This window comes from Mauremys mutica, chromosome 7, assembly GCF_020497125.1.
Source record: "Mauremys mutica isolate MM-2020 ecotype Southern chromosome 7, ASM2049712v1, whole genome shotgun sequence".
Lineage (NCBI taxonomy): Eukaryota > Metazoa > Chordata > Testudines > Geoemydidae > Mauremys > Mauremys mutica.
In genome coordinates, this window is record NC_059078.1 from 116,642,146 (window position 1) to 116,663,543 (window position 21,398).

The 21,398-nt window shown below is 40.3% G+C and overlaps 1 protein-coding gene across 6 annotated transcripts in view; it reads right to left on the bottom strand.

Annotated features, from left to right (window-relative positions):
- ATRNL1 (attractin like 1) overlaps positions 1–21,398 on the bottom strand; it is a 948,738-nt gene that overhangs the window by 667,730 nt on the left and 259,610 nt on the right. For all 6 annotated transcript variants that reach the window (XM_045024151.1, XM_045024152.1, XM_045024153.1 and 3 more), the window contains exons 14-15: positions 13,524–13,656; positions 12,107–12,288 (exon numbers count right to left, since the gene is read on the bottom strand). In XM_045024151.1, coding sequence (XP_044880086.1) covers positions 12,107–12,288; positions 13,524–13,656 — 315 coding nt within the window. The remainder of the gene's footprint in view (positions 1–12,106; positions 12,289–13,523; positions 13,657–21,398) is intronic.

Here is a 21,398-nt window from a genome sequence, read left to right on the forward strand (position 1 = left end):
CTCCTCAGTGCGCAGAGATGCCTCAACCACAGGTAGTAACAAGGAACTGACAATTATCTTGACCACTCCACATGCAGGGTGTAGCTGCAGCCCCAACATACATTGCTATTCAAAAAAATTCCAATCTCCTATGCATGGGGGTGCATACGCATCAGGAGTAGAATGCATGTGGACAATCACTCAAAAAAAACCCAACACTACTGTGCTTCACCAATGTAAAAGATTACGCTTGTAGCAAAACATGTTATGACTTCTTTTTTTTATGATTATTTCCTATTAATATCAAGCCAGATCAAGCATGGATGAACTTGAAAAATGAGTAATAACCAAGATCAACTCCCTACTGATAGATGTCATATAAGATCAAAAAGGATTTCTATTGAAATAAAGTATTCTTATTAGAGAAAGTTGAATTAAGATTTTTTTGAAAAATTATGCAACAGTTTGCCTGAGCACCAGAAGTTTCCGTAATTAAAATAATAGCTTTTCAAATTCTTGCATAGCATCCAAATATTTCTGCCTCTGATGTCAACACTAGACTATATTTCATGCCACTAACGTCTATCCAGAAGTACTGGAAAACTTCCATTTTCATCAAAAACAACGAGGAGTCCTTGTGGCACCTTAGAGACTAACAAATTTATTTGAGCATAAACTTTTTTGGGCTAGAACCCACTTCATCAGATGCATGAAGTGAAAAATACAGGAGCAGGTATAAATACATGAAAGGATGGGGGTTGCTTTACCAAGTGTGAGGTCAGTCTAACGAGATAACTCAATTAACAGCAAGATACCAAGGAAGGAAAAATAACCTTTGAAGTGGTAAGAGAGTAGCCCATTACAGACAGTTGACAAGAAGGTGTGAGTAACAGTAGGGAGAAAATAGTATTGGGGAAATTAAGTTACCATTTTCATGCAGATGATAAAAGCAGCTACTAACTCTCACAGCGCAACTTGGACCTTTTCACCAGGACTCTCAATTGTATCTATAGAAAGACAGATCACATGGCTCTCTGCAATTTTATGGTAGCATTATTTTAAACAACATGACCTGCCATTGTCACTATTGGACATTCATTTTATACATTTAAGCCCAGAAAGGGTTACATTGTGTATTTGTCTCTATGTGCAGGTATGTAATGTTACATATACACAAAGTCTCCAAACTCAGATTAGTTTTGAGACCACATAATATAGTTATCCTTTATAGGCCCTAGGAATTATTTTAGTGAAACGGTAACTTTCTATCTCTAAGAATATTTTACACAACTTTTGCTTATGTTGGCAGGAGGGTTGGAGGGAGGGAAGAGTAAGTAAGTTTTATAATATTTTTCCAATTTAATTTTTAAATACAAAACTGTAGGGCAGGATTTTTTTTAAAAATGGCTTATAATATTAGGTACCCACATTTTTGAATTCCCAACTTGAGACACTGAATTTTCAGAATGTGGGCGCATAGTTCAGGTTGGAAATCTTGGCTGTAAATAACACACATATATTAACGGTAGTGGTGAATATTTATATTGTGGTAGCACCCAAAGGCCCCAGTAGGATTAGGTGCTGTGCAAAAGAGACAATCCCTGGTCTGTATCTTCAATGCCAAAGCATTTTACAAATAAGATATGCAGTGGGAACTCATCAGTTATTGAATAATGCACACCAATTCCACACAACGCTTTAGGACAGGAAGTGAGGGAGAACATAATATCCAATTAAAACTGCAGGTTGAATGTAGGATGGTATAATTTAATAACCGCAGCTGAATTTCGCCAAGACTCTGCAGTTAATGTTCCATGAGATGTTTAGTGACTACATCTAGTCAGGTCCTCATTGTATTAGTAGCAACAGTAGTAAAACATTCATATTACAATAGATTCCAAAGGCTGCATTTCTAGTACTCATCCAAAAAAACACCACCTCTTGGAAATATGTGCTCCCTAAAAGCATGTGCTTACTCAAATAAAGTAATATATATTCAGGTTCTTGGGACTCAAGTGAAAATTTTAGAAATTAATAGACAAAAGATCCAATGATTATAAAAGTGAGTTTGTGACAAAAAAAATCACAACACGTGTTTCAATTTGATTTTTAGGAGAGCTTTAGGACCTTACAAAATACTCACTAACCTTGCAGGACACAAGTTCATTAGAGCAGAGGAGTCAAATATATCTTTACATATTCCATAACTGTACACACACACGCTGGCTTTTTCCTTTACCCAGGAGTGCTCAATCCCACCTCGCCCCAGGCCCTGCCCCCACTACATTCCGTCTCCCAAGCCCCTACCTCCACCCCATCCCCACCCCACCCCAGGTTCCGCCCCAACTCCAACCCTTCCCCCAAGGCCCCAGCCCACCTCTTCCTGCCCTCACCTAGAGTTGCTAGGTGTCCAGTTTTCTACTTGAATACCGGGTCAAAAAGGGACACTGGTGGCTCCAGTCAGCATCACTGACTGGGCCATTAAAAGTTCGGTTGGTGCGGGGCTGGCAGGATCCCTACCTGGCTCAGCACAGCTCCCCAGAAGCGCTGAAATGTCCCTGTGGCCCCTAAATGGTGCCGGGGGGGTGCCACGTGCTGCCCCCACCCAAAACACCAGCTCCACAGCTCCCATTGACCAGGAACTGTGGCCAATGGGAGTGCGGGGGTGGCACCTATGGGCAGAGGCAGCACACAGACCCGCCTGGCCGTGCCTCTGCCTAAGAGTCGAGGGACATGTTGGCAGCTTCCTGAGAGCCGGCTGAGGTAAGCATCACCTGGATCCTGAACCCCGAACTCCCTGAGCCGCCTCCTGCACCCAAACTCCCTCCCAGAACCCGCAGCCCCTCCCGCACCTCAAACCCTTGCCTCAGCCTCTTCCCACACCAAACTCCCTCCCAGAGCCCGCACCCCAATCCCCTACCCCAACCCTGAGCTCTCTCATGCACCCAATTTCCCAGCCTGAACTCCAAACCCCTGCCCCAGCTTGGCACTCCCTCCCACACTCCAAACCCTTCAGCCCCAGCCCAGACTCCTCATCCCCGGCCCCACCCCAGAGCCCATACCCCCCAGCCAGAGCCCTTACCTCCCCCAGTACACCCCAACCAACTGCCCCGGCCTGGTGAAAAAGAGCGAGTGAATGAGGGTGGGGGAGAACAAGTGACGGGGGGGGGATGGAGTAAGCAGGGGCGTGGCCTCAGAGAAGGAGTGGGGAAGGGGCGGGGCCTTGGGGAAGGGGTGGGGTGGGATGGGGCAAGAGTGTTCAGTTTTTTGCGATTAGAGAATTGGCAACCTTACCCGTCCCACCTCTTCCCACCCAGTTCCGCCCCATCTCCGCTCCTCCCGCACACCGTGGAGCAGCTGATCACAGCGGGTGGGAGGCACTGGGAGGGAGATGGAGAAGTTGATTGGAATGTTATGCCATGCAGGAGAAATGATTTCCACAGCTTGATTGTTTCTCTACAAGTGGGTGTCCCATGCTTGTTTATGTAGTGGATTGCCAACATATTGTCTGTTAGCAGCTATGCTACTGGGTGTCTCAGGACAGGGGGAATGCCACACATAGCAGTCTAATGGTCCCAGTTCTAAGACAGTTGTACATAGCCCAATGTCTTCTGGGGACCAGGTCCCTTGTATCTGCCGATAGTCCAGATGAACTCTCCAGTCTATCCCCAATATGTCTGTGACCAGTGCCATGGTCAGTGATGGAGTCAAGAATGGTATTCACTTCTGGACATTGTTGGGGTAGAACCACCAGTTCAGCATGAAGAGGACCCAAAGCAGAATAAGGATCCTCCTGCTCATCAGGTGTTTCACTGGAGAGCAAACTGACTTGAACTAAAGTTGTGATGGCCATAGGTGAAGTCTAGAACATAAGAATTGCCATACTGATTCAGACCAATGGTCCATCTAGCCCAGTATCCTGTCTTCCGACAGTGGCCAATGCAGGATGTTTCAGAGGGAATCAACAGAACAGGCAATCACTGAGTGATCCATCCCCTATTGTCTACTCCCAGCTTCTGTCAAACAGAGACTAGGGACACTCACAGCATGGGGTAGCGACCCTGATGGCTAATAGCCATCAATGGACCTATTCTCCATGAACTTATCTAGTTCTTTTTTGAAGTCTGTTATAGTTTTGGCCTTCACAACATCCCCTGGCAAGGAGTTCCACAAGTTGACTGGGCATCATGTGAAGTAATACTTCCTTTTGTTTGTTTTAAACCTGCAGCCTATTAATTCCATTGGATGACCCCTGGTTCTTGTGTTATGTGAAGGAGTAAATAACACTTCCTTATGAGCTGTTCCATACCCCTAATCATTTTTGTTGTCCTACTTTGTACCTATTTCCAATTCTAATATACACCTCTACCCCGATATAACGCTGTCCTCGGGAGCCAAAAAAATCTTACTGTGTTATAGGTGAAACTGCGTTATATCGATCTTAGAATCATAGATTATTATAGTTTGAAGGGACCTCAGGAGGTCATCTAGTCCAACCCCCTGCTCAAAGCAGGACCAATCCCCAAATCTGTAAATGGTCCCCCTCAAGGATTGAACTCACAACCCTAGGTTTAGCAGGCCAATGCTCAAACCACTGAGCTATCCCCCCCTTGCTTTGATCAGGTGGAGTGCGCAGCCCCCCTCTCCTCCTGAGCGCTGCTTTACCGCGTTATATCCAAATTCATGTTATATCGGATCGTGTTATATCGGGGTAGAGGTGTATCTTTTTTTAGATGAAGCAACCAGATCTGCCCACGGTATTCAAGGTGTGGGCATACCCTGGATTGATATGGTATTTTTTGTCTTCTTATCTATCCCTTTACTAATGGTCTGGTAAACATTTAACACAATTAATATTATCAAGGGAATGAACGAAAGACATAATATGGAAAAAACAGGTCAAAGAATATTTAGATAAATTAAATGTTTTCAAGTTGACAAGGCCTAATGAAATTCACCATAGAGTACTTAAGGAATTGGCTGAAGCAATCTCAGAACCATTAGCAATTATCTTTGAGAACTCATGGAGCATGAGTGAGGTCTCAGAAGGCTTGAGAAGGACAAATATAATACCTATATTTAAAAAGGGGAACGCAAGGAATTTTAGACCACTCAGCCTAACTTCCATACCCCAAAAGATATATTAAACAATCAGTTTGTAAGCACATAGAGGATAATAGGGTGATAAATAGTAGCCAACATGGATTTGTTAAGAAAAAAATCATGCCAATCCAATCTTATTTCCTTCTTTAACAAAGTTGCTGGCCTAGTGAGCATGGAAAAGCAGTAGACATGATATATCTTGATTTTTATTAAGGCTTTTGAGACAATCCCAAGTGACATTTTTATAAGCAAACCAGGGAATGTGGTCTAGATGAAATTGCTTTAAAGGGAATGCACAACTTGTTGAAAGACCATACTCAAGTTATCAATGGTTCTCTATCTAACTGTGAGGTCATAACAAGTGGGGTTCTACAAGAAACTGTCCTAGGTCTGGTACTTTTCAATATTTTCATTAACTACTTGGATGAGAAAATGGAGAGTATGTTTATAAAATGTTCAGATGACACCAAGCTGAGAACTTAAGAAATCAGAATTAGAATTCAAAAGTATTCCTTTAAGGTACAATTTAACAAGAGAATGTATTTAACCTAAGGAAAATTTGCAAGAAAAGGATGTAAAATTAAGCATGTTGTTCTTCAGAATTTCTCTCATCTTTGTTTATGTCTAATATGACGTAATGGTCATGGCATTTACTGCATATCAACAAGGAAATAGTAATTTGGAACTAATTCCTGCTGTTCTGAGGAAAAATTCCAGTATTTAATGAGCTTACAACTTTTGAATATTTGTATGAATTGATGATTACTCTTTTCCATTTCCTCTAATTTGTAGAGTAACCAATATCTTCTCTTTGAAAACTTGTTTATTTTGTTAGCCTAATAAACCTTAGCATATAAACAAAAATTCAGAGATCATTTTGTCTGAGCTATAGCGAACTGCTCCCTAATGACCTGATTTACTATATTTACTTGAAACATCATCTTAACAAATCTTATTTGACACCAAAACCCATGAAATATGTAGGCTGCTTTTAAGGTTTTTTTTGTTTGCTTGATTTAAAGAATACATATCTAGTTCTCTATCTTCACTACACACAAAAGCCTTTATTTGTTTGGCTCCCTTCCTCCTTTAGCTCAACAGGATTTAGTTTTGTTTTTTTTGTTTTGTTTTTTTTTAAGATGGAAGCCTACTAGCAGCTATTGCTCCTTTTTAGAGCTAAGATCTTGGAGGAACCATTATGATGGCTCTTTTAAACTCTAACAGTGGAATCTTGAAGGGATTAGAGAGATGGAAGGTGCCTCCACACTCTGAAGGAATTCACAAATTTGGTGTTATGTATTCATTCTGAACCTGATGTGGAAATGGTGCTGAAATTACTGCAGAGCTATGGGTCTTCAATATTGTAAAGCAAGCTATAAATTCTATATTTTTATGCATGATAAAAAATTTATAAGTGGCACCTATTACAATAGATGTTGATTTTTTTTTCAATTGTCTCTGCTATAAATGAATGATTGCGAACGTGTTTTTTTCCTCTTAATACAAAAATATCAAATGAAGCAGATCCATATTCTTACTTTCAGATGTGACTCTACTGCATCCATTAATCCTAAAAGCTTTTGTTTCATATGAAAGAAATATTTCTAAAGCCTTTAAAAGTCAAACTCAAGCATAGATATTTCAGATTAAGGGATGCTTCTCACCTTACAGCTGCTCTGACTACATTTGTGAACTCTGCAACACTGTGTTTAATAAAGACAAGTCATCTAAAATGAAATCTCACCCCCTAAATCATCCTGATTGGAGTCAGAGAAAAAGGCAGACAAAAGAAAATCAAGCAAAATCTCATAGAGGTTTTGTGACAGCTGATACACATTTAGAGTCGCTTACACAGAATAAATAGAACTGGACAGGCAGATAGGAATGAAAGAGAAATTATTTTAAAAAGCTGTGGCACAGCATAAATCACTGTATCATTGCATTAGACGTTTCTGATAAGTAAATGATCATTTAACCCCAGATATCCCTTTAAAGCGAATGCATTTGTCTACCTTTGTTATATGCCACATGTGGATTATCTCAAATTTATATAACTGCAATGGCTCAGGACATAATTCATTTAAATAAAGATATTCTTGGTACGATGTCACCTTGCAGAAGTTTTTAGCTTTGAAATCTAGTAAAAGTATGGCATTCCAAAGAAATAAAACAGACATTTCTCATCTGCACTTCAAGTCAGCCAGCAAATTGTCAAATCGACAGTCTGTCACAGGCAGTTTTCTTAGATTTTATATCGTTGCATGCAGTGTTGTTGTAGCTGTGTTGGTTCCAGGATATTAGAGAGACAAGGTGGGTGAGGTAATATCTTTTATTGGACCAACTTCTGTTGGCGAGGGAGGATAGCTACTGCCTCTCAGGGAGGTGGAATAACTATGACGACAAGAGAGGGCTCTCACATTGGCGTAAAGCATCTTCATGCACTGATGCAGTGGTTCAAGTATAGACATACCCTCACTCAACTTGTCTTTTGTCTTAGATTTTAGGTAATTCTATGTGCAATTTTAATAGCAAACAAGAAAAAAGTCAAGTAAATAATTCAAGGAGTCATTTCTATGGACCTATTCTTGATTTTGTAACTCTGGTTTTCTACAAATTTAACATTATTGCTTGTCAAAAAAGTAGTAAGATATAATATGTCTCAAGGCTGCAGTGGGTACAAATCAAGAGACATGTTTTAAACATAGGGAATGCATTACTTTCCTTAGCAAATAAGAGAAAAGCACAGGTGTGTCTTAAGGGAAAATAAATCAGCTTACACTGTTTACTTCCTACATTTTGCTGAAAAATAAAACTAGAAACATGACCAATATTTGCATATATTTTTCAAGAACATAGTATAAAATGATACTTTAATTTAAAATATATATGACATTAAATTCTTCCATTCAGAACTAATACAACACAAACATTTGCAAAGGGCAAGATTACATTGCCATTTCCTTGGTAGGAATCTTAATTCATTTGCAGCATAATGACCTTGCAAATCAGCTACTAGCTTGATATACATTTTAATTATTATTCATAATTGTCTTTTTTCACTCTATCTATAAAACATAAGCTGCTATAAAACTAATTTTGTTTTCTAGCCAAGAGCATGTAGGGTATAAAACCCACAGACTATGCATAAAACTGTAAATCTTTCGTTTGTTTATAAGAAATGATTTATCTGTTTGGAATCTCAATACTGTTATGATGTTGTAATTTTTCAAAAATAGAGCGCCCTCCGCAGCTTGCCGTCCCAAGCACGCACTTGGCGTGCTGGGGCCTGGAGCCACCCCTGACCATTGGCTCACTCTTGTCCATATGTTTCTTGATCCCCGTCAAAAAATGTTAATAGATTGGAGAGGCATGCTTTACATTTACAAAGGCCATGCTGACTCTTCCGCAACATACTGTGTTTATTTATATTACTGATAATTATATTCTTTACTATAGCTTCAACCAATTTGCCTGGTATTGAAGTCTGCTTACCAGGCTGTAACTGGCAGGATCGCCTCTGGGGCTTTTTTAAAAAATTGGTGTCACGTTAGCTATCCAGCAGTCATCTGATAAGAGTAATGGGTTAAATACCACAGTTAGTAGTTCTGCCAGGTCCTTCAGAACTCTTGGGTGAATACCATCTGGTCCTGGTGACTTCTTATTGTTTATCAATTTGTTCTGAAACCTCCTCTACTGATGCTTCAATCTAGGACAGTTTCTCAGATTTGTCACCTAAAAAAAATGGCTCAAATGTGGGATTCTCCCTCACATCCTCTGCAGTGAAGACTAATGCAAAGAATTCCTTCAGTTTCTCTGCAACAGCCTGTCTTCCTTGAGAGATACTTTAGCACCTCGATCATCCAGAGGCCCCACTGATTATTTGGCAGGCTTCCTGCTTCTGATGTAGTTAAAAAAATTAGTTTTTCTAGCTTTTGCTAATTAATTTTTAAATTCTTTGTTGACCTCATTAACTATACTTTTGCACTTAACTCGCTAGAATTTATGCCTGTTTCTATCTTCCTCAATAGGATTTGACATCTAATTTTTAAGAGATGATGTTTTGTCTCTAACCTCCTCTTTTACTCTATTGTTTAGCCATGGTGGCATTTTTTGGTCCTTTTACTGTTTTTATTTTGAAGCAGCAAAGAATCCTGTGGCACCTTATAGACTAACAGATGTTTTTGCAGCATGAGCTTTCGTGGGTGAATACCCACTTCTTCGGATGCAAGTGTTCACCCATGAAAGCTCATGCTGCAAAAACATCTGTTAGTCTATAAGGTGCCACAGGATTCTTTGCTGCTTCTACAGAACCAGACTAACACGGCTACCCCTCTGTTTTTATTTTATTTGGGTATACATATAGCTTGAGTTTCTATTATGGTGTTTTAAAAAAAATGTTCCATCCACCTTGCAGGGATTTAACTCTTGTGACCATTAATTTTAATTTCTGTTTAACTGGCCTCTTCATTTTGTGTCATTCCTATTTCTTCTACTGTGCTGGGTTTCTTTGGTGTTCTCCTCCTACAAGGATCTTAAATTTAATTACATTACAGTCCCTATTACTGAGCAGGTTGGCTACATTCACCTCTTGGGCCAGATCCTGGGTGCTACTTATGACTAAATCAAGAATTCCCTCTCCCTTTGTGGGTTTCAAGACTAGCTGCTCCAAGAAGAAGTCATTAATGGTGTCTAGAAATGTAATCTCTGCATCCTGTCTGAAAGTAACATGTTCTCAGTCAATATGAGGATAACTGGCATCCCCAATTATTACTGGGTTTTCTGTTTCTGTAGCCTTTCTTATCTCCCCGACTATTTTATAATCACTGTCACCATCCTGGTCAGGTGGTTCATGGTATATTCCTGTTATACGCTTATTATTCAACCATGGAATTTCTATCCATAGAGATTCTATGGTACTGTTTGATTCATTTAAGATTTTTACCATATTTGGTTCTCTGCTTCTTTTCACATATAATGGCGCTCTCCTATCAGCACGACATACTCTGTCATATATATTTTGTACCTTAGTATTATTGTGTCCCATTGATTATCATTGTTCCACCAAGTTTCTGTGATGCCTATTATATCAATATCCTCATTTCATATCTGGCACTCCAGACTTCTTGCATTTGTATAAAAGCACTTTAAAAATTTGTCAATATTTAGTTCTCTGCTTTAAAGTGATATAATTGAATAATAATATAAGAAAGGCCATACTGGGTCAGACCTAACGTCCATCTAGCCCAGCATCTTGTCTTCCAACAGTGGCCAATGCCAGAGGGAATGAACAGAACAAGAAATCATTAAGTGATCCATCCCCTGTCACCCATTCCCCTAGAGCTCTTTTTCGTTTGACTGTTTCTCTTCAGGTCATACCTGTACTTTATCAGCTTCTATCGTCTCCTCTTGACTAGGATATAGCGTGTTCCCTTTAATAAATACTCCCTTAAGGATGTGTCTGTCTGAAATGTGTGCTCCTCCACACCTGTTGGCTTTCCCCCAGCCCTTAGGTTATAAACTTTATAACCTAAGGGCCTTTATAAAGTTTATAAACTTTTTAATTTTACATGCCAGGAAGCTGGTTCCTTTTTCGTTTAGGTGGATCCCATCCTTCCTGCACAGGCTCCTCCATTCCCAGTAGGTTCCCCAGTGCCTAATACACCTAAAATCCTCCTCTCAACACCATCATCTCACCCATGCATAGAAACCCTGCAGTTCTGCCTGTCAAACTGGCCCTGCATGTGGAACTGGAAGCATTTCAGAAAATGTTACCATGAAGGTCTTGGACTTTAATTTCTTTTCTAGCAGCCTAAATCTGGCCTCCATGACCTCTCTCCTACCTTTCCCTATTGTCATTGGTATCTACATGCACCATGACCACTGGCACCTCCCAAGCACTGCACGTAAGCCTATCTAGATGTCTCGAGAGAACTGAAACCTTCACACCCGGCAGGCAATTCACAGTGAGGTTCTCCTGGTCATCACAAACCCAACTATCTATATTTCTAACAACTGAATCCCCAACTATTATTACCCATCTCTTCCTAATAACTGGAATTCCCTCCCCCAGAGCAGTATCCTCAGTGCAAGAGGATACCATGACTTCATCTGGAAGGAGGGTCCCAGCAATGGGATCACTTCCCTCTGCTCCAGCCTGATGTTCTCCTTCCCAAAAGACTTTCATCCTCCTCAACCGCACAGAGGCTGTCAAGACTGGGGTTACGACCGCTCTGTTATGTTCCAGAAAGTCTCGTTTATGTAATTCTCTGTCTCCTTTAGCTCTTCCAATACAGCCATTCTGGTCTCAAGAGTCCATACTCTGTCTCTCAGGGTCATGAGTTTCTTGCACCGAATGCACGTCACCTGCTGTTAAACTTCTGCCTGCCCTTCCTGCCCCCTTGCAGGGTTTTTGTTTGTTCTTTTTGTTCATTTTTTATTTTCCTTTGGGGGATTGTTGGTCTAAGTTTAGAGAATGTTTATTAGGTGCATCTGACTCTCATTCTCCTTCTCTAAAGTCTCAAGCAAAACTCCCCTTTTTGCTGCTCCTGCTCACTAGCTCCACTGGTCCCTTACAAGCTGGCTTTTTAAAACCCCTGTTCTCCCTAAATTAGCCATCCATGATATAGGCAGGCCTTTCAACAAAACAATCAACTGTTAGATTGAACAACTAAAATCCACAGCTGACCACACACAAAATGGTAACTCATTCCCACACCTAACTGCATTGTACAGCAATTAACAAATTAAAACAAAACCCTTCCCTCCTTCATTCCATTTCCTGCCCCAGGTGGCCACAAAAAAAAAGGAGACCTTGCAGCATGTATAAACCCCAACAGATCAGAATCGGCCCTCTTCCCACAAAATCATCTGCTGGCAGCTCCCTCTCTTCTAAATCTAATGAGCTCTAGCTCAGGAACCTTTGTAAATCACAACTTCAGCAATTTGGAGAGAGAGAGAGAAAGTTGTAGCCAGGACATTTATGGTTTAAAGATCAAAATAAACCAGCACTTTGAAGTCAAGTTACCTGAACTGTATACTTCTGTATTTCATCCAGAACAAATTCCACTTCTTTTGAGGTTGTTAATGAGGCAAGATTCCCACTCAAATTGTAGCAGTATAGTTTGGCATTGTCATAGCTTTCACGACTAGAATTTATGCGAAGGCAGGCATCGCCAATGTGACTCCATCCTTCCCCACACAGATGAGCTAGTACAGAAATCACATTAAGCTACAAATGTATAAGTTGTTTAAAAAAAGCAGAAAAGTATGCAAACGCACATCTAGAAGGTTTAGTTGTTTTTTTTCAAGTCATGATCCAGTATACACCGTTACTCAGTTTCATCATAATTTATAAATGTAATATTATTAAACAACCTAGAAAATCAAGTTTTATATTACTTTGAATGTCAATGCAGTAAAAGTGCCAATTAACAAGAAAAAAATACAACTTACATAGTGTTGCAGTAAGTTATATTCTGAGTTACAGTCTAATAGCATCGCTAGTATAATCTTTCTGATTTTTATAAAGACTTAAATGTAAATAAGCATTCAAGGCTATACTACGCAAATAATATATACAGGTTTGACATTTTGGTGCCATGGCAATAGTTGTCTCAGAAAAATGAGTAGATTAGAGTTTATCTAAATCTTTTTTTAGAAATATGAAGACAAATTTATTAGAACCAAGAGATTACAAACATGTGTCTTCTTTCTTTTGTCCTTTTTATAATATTAAAATAATAATCACCCTATAACAGCTTGCTGGCTAGACACACAATACTAAATGTCAGTATAACAAATTTCTGGTATTTTAAAATTTTTAGGGAAAGATACATTTTTAATCTTATCATTAATATATGTTTAGCACTAGTCACGTGCACATTATTGTTAAAATATGAGCAACTAATTGATAGCAGTTAATGTATTCTATTAAACTAATATCTTCAAAGATTGTTTACATGCACTTTATGGTTGTCTAAAACATATTTTAAATTATTCATTGAGCAATTTCTGCAAATAACTTCTTTGGTAGATTGTTTAGAAGCAGTTTGTTACAAGAATCTGGTATCAAAGGCAAGTTTGTTTTTGTTAGCTTTGATTAGACACACAAATCACATTTGTATTGTTTATATTCCCAGACTGGATGTGCCTGGTGTATCTAATCTTTTTCACAATAAGAATATTTGGGTTTCAGAAAGTCAAAATTTGCTTTCTGGGAATGTTTCATATTAGCATCTTAAAATGAACTGTTATCATGAACATTCCTGCCAGTGAACTCAGTCACTAGATTATCCTTAAAAAGGAGATCATACAGGGCAGTGAGCACAAGCAAGACAAAGTCATTTTTTCTAGTTGAGTAAATATTCATGGAAATTAATTTAGGAGATTCACCCAGCTCTCAAAACAATTAAAAAGCAGATTTCAAATTTCAAAGCTTTTACCTGGTAAAGCCTGGCATTCTTGCTGCCGCTGATCCCACTGGCAGTTCAGGTTTAGTGAGCAACTTTTACAGCTGGTCAATTTATTACAGATCTGTTCATTTCTCACATGACATTTGGTGTAGTTTTTGACTGACTATAAAAAACAAAACAGACACAGAGTATACCTTTTGTTAAACTGCTCATAGATCAGAAACCAGGAGTAAAGTGCACAAGGCTCCCACCAATCCAGTTATTTGTGGGTTAGACAGGAAAATGAATCTATCGATTCTAAAAAAGTGGGAAAAGATTCTGGTGTCACTGACTGGAGCAGAAAAAAAAATAAAGGACCTCATATATGTCAAGAATTCCAGTAATTTCATCTTAGATTTTTAAAAAGCTACTTGTATTTAAGATATGAAGTATAAAATTTAAAGAACCTGAAGACTACCATTTTGGCAGGAACAAAAGAATTCCCTCTGCACTTCAGTGAATGAGCAACACAGTAAACTCTGAAGGCAATTTTTAGCTAAAATGCTTTGATGACTGAAGTATTGCTCCCTAAGTAAGGCGTTTATCTTTTTCCTGTTTGGGGCTTTTAGACCAAGATGCAAGTATTGATACCTTATTTAATAAATCACACAGAAAAGTGTCATTAACATACACTTAAGACTGCCTCAGTTCATTTCATGTCAACATAATCAATATAAATTAAGGAATTCACAACTTAAGGCAACATTATAATCACAAAACCCAAACACACACAAACTCTTCAAGTCCACAACAAATTCCTTTTCAAGTCCAACACAACTGGTCACAATGTGCACATATGCAATTCTTTGGATTCAGATTCAAAAGACAACATAAACTCCAACCTAATCTAAACTAAGATATATTCCCTACAAACATAGGCATACTAGTAAGCCCAGGTTGTAGGTGTTTGAAGTGGTGATATTCAGCTTGTAGTGACAATACGCATCAGAAGGACAAATTTCAAGCATTTAAAAATATCTGAAATATTCAAGACGAAGAAGAAAAGCAAGATGTGACAGTGTAAGTGACGAGAACAAGAGGGAAAAAAAGGAAGATTTCCAATTCTTTAAACCCTCCCCTTTTTTCTTTACTGTATAATGACAAAAAGTATATAGTAGATGTAGATCAGAAAGCCAAATTCAAGGCCCAATTCAAGCATGAATCCCCACAATTCAAAATGACAGAGTTCAATTTTCCACTATGATCTGGACTTTGCCAAATAAATCTCGCTCCCAATTCACTGTTATATTAGCATGTGGTGTGGTCTGCAGTTAGACTGCACTGGTGGTGTGATCCTACAGTGATGGCCCAGAAAGACCTTCCAGTTTCATCTAAGGCAGGGATCTCAAACTCAAATCACCACGAGGGCCACATGAGGACTAGTACATTGGCCCGAGGGCTGCATCACTGAAACCTTTTCATACAATGATATAAAAGTATAGACAAAAATGAAAAAAAGGAAGAGTAATATAGTATGCTATTAAAAGTCAATGCATTAACTTTTTTAAAACTGTAATGTGCTAATTTTGACAGTCATTTCATTTTTGGCCACTTAGCTGGCAGCATTTTGCATCAACCAGAGCATCAATATTAGGTTTGATATCCTGAGACGAAACCAGTCTCCGTGTTGCTTGCAAATTGTACCACATTCCATACAAAAAAACTACACTAAGAGAATGTTAAGACTGCACAGTTAAGCACACATGCCAAAATCAGGGTTGCACACACAACTTTTTCTCTGCCAACCAGCAGCACACTTATGTCATTAGGTACCATCTATAGCATTCTCTGTTCCTCTCCCCAAACTCACCATCAAATTTCTTTACCCTTCTCAGTGACTAGGCAAAAGATTATTTTGACAGAAATGAGGCAGATACAGTGGTGCTGGAACAGTTTTTGGAGTGGGAGTGCAAAGCTGCACCCCTCTTACCCGCATCTGCGGCCCTCACTGCCCCCCTAGACCTGGGGCTGGGAGCAGGACTGTGGCTCCGGAAGGGAGGGATACCGACAGGGGTAAGGCAGTGGAGGCTGGCGCCACAGCTAGGGGCGGGTGCAGAGCCTCAGGCATGGGGCCAGCATCTGGGACCCCGCATGTGGGGCCAGCTGCATGGACCCTGGGTCTGGCGACCGGGACCCTGGGGCCAGCAGCCAGGCAGGACCCTGGCACAGGGCCAGTAGCCGAGCAGGATCTTGGGACTGGCAGCAGAGCCCTGAGGGCTGGTGGCTGAGCAGTACCCCAGGCCAGCTGTGGAGCCCCCAGGCAGCAGTGGGGCTGGCAGTTGGGACCCTGGGCCGCAGGGGCACGGGGCCAGCAGCCAGGATGCCGGGCGCAAAACCTGGGGGTGTTGCAGCACACCCTGCAACCTATTTCCCGCGCCTATGGGCAAATACAGTTAATGCTAAGACTCACTGTTTCCACATTCCAGAAAGAGGGTTGGTGAAGTAATATCTTTTACTGGACCAACTTCTGTTGGTGAAAGACAAACTGTCAAGCTTACACAGAGCTCTTCTTCAGATCTGGGCATCTTTCCACATTTATAATACAAGGAGTACGCAGTAGTTAAAAATAAAGCATAACCAATTTAGCTAGGTACTGCATTTGTCAAATCCACTCCATCGCTAGATTAGTACTGGCATAGAATTCCTAATCTATGTCTCATACGCATTTGTTGTCTTTTCACAACAAAGTAACAGTACCATTATTAACAAAAGTCCCCACGCTCAGTTAAATGTAAAGACAGGCCTGCTGCAACAATATGAAAAATAATTAATTACATCCACAAAGAGACCACATACTCAACAACTAATTAAAAAAAATGAAGTTGGGTTTGCTTCCTGCAGTACTAGCTTCATGACTACTCTAGGTCATAAAGCAGTTTATTTTGTAGAACTGGAGAAAGAGAATTGTAGGCATTGGGTACATCTACACAGGATAAAAGATCCATGGCACGGTTGCAGCTGGCCCAGGTCAGCTGACTCTGGCTCATGGGGCTTGGACTGTGGGGATAAAAATTGCTGTATAGACATTCGGGCTCAGGCTGGAATCCCTCCACTCTTGCAGGGTCCCAGTGCCCAGTGTGCAGTCTCAGCCTGAATGTCTACACAGAAATTTTTCAGCCCCAGAGCCCAAGCTCCACGAGCCCTGGGCAGCCATATATTTATCACTGTGTAGATGTACCTATTCAGACCCTCCCCATTAGCTCACCCTGCAACTGTTGGGAAGACATTTAGCTTCATTGTTTTTCAATTTACCTGCCTCTAAGATAGGTAAGTACTATACACATTTCCTCCCGGGAATGTTTTGAAGACTATTTAATGTTTGAAAATCACTTTAAAATCATCCACTGTGTGTATAACAGCACCATTAGCAGAAGCTGACAGTGCCACCAGTATTTGTATTTGATTCATATTTACTTGGCTACAAATTAGTTACACAAGCATGCGTGCAGTGTTGTAGCCGCATTGGTCCCAGGATATTAGGGAGACATGATGGAATATCTTTTATTGGACCAGCTTCTGTTGGAGAAAGAGACAATCTTTAGAGCTGCACAGAGCTCTTCTTCAGGTCTGGGGAAGGAACTCAAGAGTGTCACAGTTTGTTTTGCATAAATAGTTAACATGTTCTATGAGATCATTCAAGGTGAGGTGGCCCATTAACACCTCTGCAGTCACATAACAAAAAAGGAGGGCTAGTGGGTTACAACTACAACAACTCCACAACCCACAGCACACCACCTCTGGGAGAAACCATGGCACCAAGACCCACCACACGGACACCATACAACATCTCAACATCAGTTTATCAAGTCTACTTCTAACTGTAACAGTGTTATCTCCAATGGACTGACCTTCTGCCCCACCACAGAACCTGATACCATACTAACACATGGAGAACTAGAAGCCAGATGCCCCCACCATTTGCTCTTTCAAGTGCAGTCCGCACAGTTTCCTGTTATGCTGTTACAAAGCCACAAGCAGCGGAAGCTCCCCAACGATGTTACATTCTTGCTTAAAGCTATATTGCTCTATATTACCAATTGTATTCATGCTTATGAACATGTAATCAATTAATGTAAGGAATGAGTGAGATAGTGTGAGTGACAGCCAATGGAAAAGCAAAGAAGCAAATATCGCCTTTTATGGAACCATGGTATTATCTTGGTGAAGGTGGCCAGGACAGTTACCAAGAAGGAAATGTAACAGCACACTAAACTTGGGACCGGACCAGAAGCAGTAGAGCCCTCCTGCGGATCCGAAGGAACTTCAGGGACTCTTGACACCCCACGGCTGATCTCTGGGCAGCTGTCGCCTGGCCAGCCTCAGCCATCTGCGAAATCAAAACCAACATCCATGCCTGCAGCCTGCCAGCACGAATGTATTGTGTGTCTGAGTATAATTGTGCAAATAAGGGAAGCAATAAATCAACCCTCAATGCTGCTCTAGTTCTCCCTCTGTTTGTGTTTATTTCTTGGCTGGTTCCAAGAACAAGTAACACTACCCACAACTACTACATCCCCACCAATAGTTATATGAAAAAAGGAATCATCTGCCTGGACATCCCGCCATGGGCTCATTATGCTGTTTGCTTCAGGAAAAAAATTGACTGTGAAATCCATACTCAATATCAGATCCACCACAATCTCTCTGCCACTGAGAGGACAGCTATACAGTCCCTGAAATCCAACCATCAGATAGCAATCAAATCAGTAGACAAAGGGGGTGCCATCATAGCCCTCAACCATGATAACTACGTCAATGAGGCCAACTGACAACCCTACATCACCACCAATTATGAAGAATTCAGAGAATACCCCAAAACACAGTTCACCCAGGAATTTAGGGATATGATCAAAACCTTTTTTCAAACAACTCCAAGAGAACCTTTACTAATTCATCTCCCAGGAACTCACCCCAGGGACCTTCTACATGCTTCCCAAGATACAGAAACAAGAGAACACAGGCAGACCAATCATTTTTTGGCCACAGCACTCACTGAAGAAATATCAGGACTCATAAAAAACCATCCTCCAACAACTCCTTGCACAAAGGGACAGTTTCCTCCAGGACACAACCAACTTCCTCTAGAGCTCCACAGCATTAACCACTTCCCTCAGAACACCATCCTTGCCACCATGCATGTCACTTCCCTATACACAAACATCTCTCAAAATGACGGCATCGCAACGCTGCCTGCCTCAAATATTCTACAAGATAATGGACAACACTCAGGTCTCCACCCCAAACACATCAAACTCATCCATTTCATCCTCACCCATAACAATTTTACATTCAACAACAAACATTTTCTCCAAACCATAGGAACAGGTATAAGTACTAGGATGGCTCCCCAACATACCAACTTTTTCATTGGCCAACGTGAAGAAGAATTTCCAGACAAATGTACCACAAAACCAATGATATACCTGTGACATGTTAACGATATTTTCATCCTTTGGTCCGACAACCTAAATTCCCTCACAGATTTCTACCACAACTTCAACCACCATCCCACCCATCAAACTCTCTGTAGAACATTCCCACCCCAGCATTAACTTCACAAACATCATGATCAGCTTCAACAACAGAACCTATGGACAAGAAACCCACCCACAGATCACTATACTTACTTTCACAGGCATTAACAGTCCACTTCACATTGAATGGTTTCTTAGAATATGTATAAGAGACTTATACTAAACAATCTGTTCCACCTTTAGTTAGCTGTGACACTCTGAGTACTTCACCAGACCTGAAGAAGAGCTTTGTGTAGCTCAAAAGTTTCTCTCTTTCTCCAACAGAATTTGGTCCAATAAAATATATTACCTCACCCACCTTGTCTTTCTTACACAAGTATGTCAAATGACACAAACCTACTTTCAGCCTAAAGCAATGTCAGAACCAGACTCCAAATTCTCCTCTTTAGCCACATGTAGTGTGTGTTGGCAAGGGTGAGAAAGAAAAAGAACATGTGCTATTGTGGTAACATTAGATGGCAAATATTACAGCACACAAATACAACCAGAGAAGGTTAATAACACGGTAAGAAGTTTATACTAAAAAGAAAAACATTTGGAAAACAGGATTTAGTTATTTTTTCTTCCTCTATTCATGCCCTTAATCAGTGTGCTACCAGGATCCTGTACTAGGAATTCATTTTCCCCACCATCAGCAAAGACAACTTTTATACTATTAATACACTTTTTAAAATCCATCAAAAACTTTAAATTACAAGGTATTTTCATTGGTATTATGGGATACTTTTTAACTAACACCTCCAATATGATAACAGGGCCCCTTTTAGTTTCTGTCTCACAGTCAGAGGTAAACTAAAAAGGCTGCTGGGATGTCACAGATATATTAAGCAGCAAAGAAATTCAACTCATTAACTGAAATAGAAAGACGATCCCTTGGGATGGTTTATCCAGATAAAAGTCTAAGCTAAATAATCCATCAACAGCAGGTAGCATAATTACAAACTTACCTTAGGGCCTTCAAAACACCTCCAGGTTTGTAGATACCTAAAAATTTTGTATAAAAGTTTAGCCATTTGTCACACGTCGCTTTTTGATAAAAAGCAATTTTATATGTATCTTTCTGTAACACATATTGAGTGTGTCACCTACATATATTATTTCTTCAGATTTCTAAAATGTAATTACAGGCTCCATCCCATAAATTAAAATCATCGTATAAGCAAAGGACTGCCCATAAATATATCCTCTCCTCAACAGACTCAGAGAAGGGAGAAAAGAAAAAAAACCCAGGCTTTGCCACATAATCAGGAGGTTAACAAATCTGGGCTCTGGCAGACCAGGAAGGAGAGCAAGTTCTAAGACCCAAGGACACTGCACAGAGCCAATAAGTACTTCTCATATACACTGAAGGAGCTCTGGCTCAAGCATTTCTGCTGACCTCAACTGTGGGTAACCAGAAGTCAAATCATTTCGGGCTTTATCGGTTAAAATGAACACACTGAATACCAATGTTGACAATGCAGCACTAGTTTAATGTGTTGTCAATGTGCAATTCTACTTAATAATCAAACTGTGGTACTCTACACTACCTTGGGCTTCTGAATGCCCCCCAAATGTAGGCCCACATTATAGCAGGCTAATTTCAAGATGACAAAGGCACGGATAATTGTGGGAAGGTTTATATTGAGGGGAAAAGATCACATTTGTCTTGTCAGACTCAGATGGGGAAAAATATCACTGTTTGCCACAGCTGCTACATGTTTCACAAATGGCAGTCACATTCCCCCAACAAGGGGTGCTGATATAAATTCCCCCAATTCTTCTGGCTGCTTCTCTCAGCCCAACATCATCTCAGTCTTATCTTGACTGAGTCACTGCCAGCTAGTTCTCAAGCTCATTGTAGGCACCGGGTAATTAATTCTATTGCTCCAGTTGGGTAAGATGTGTTGAAGACAGAGCTGGGTGTCATCTGTATACAGAATACATTGCAGCCTATGTCTCCTGACTAACCCTCCGAGAAGCCCCACATAGACACTGAATAGTAATATAGATAAGACATATGCAACACATTTATACGATTAAGATGAGTTTTTTAAATTTTTAATGATGTACTGGTATACTACAAAAACATGTTAAATGGGAGATGCAACACTAAGATAATGCAGCAGGTTAGTGCAGCCTTGGTCATATTAGTGTATCAACCTCCTGCTCATCATTAAGGAAAACAATCCACTCGTGAATTGCTAGGTACTAAAGCAGTGCGATTGTTAAAATGAAATTTCAATCATATGCAGAATCAGTTTCATTAATATTGGAGAGAACAACTATGTTTTAGAGGCTTGTTTGGTGCTCGTACTGGACCAGATGCCCATTAGTAAATAGACTATGAAAG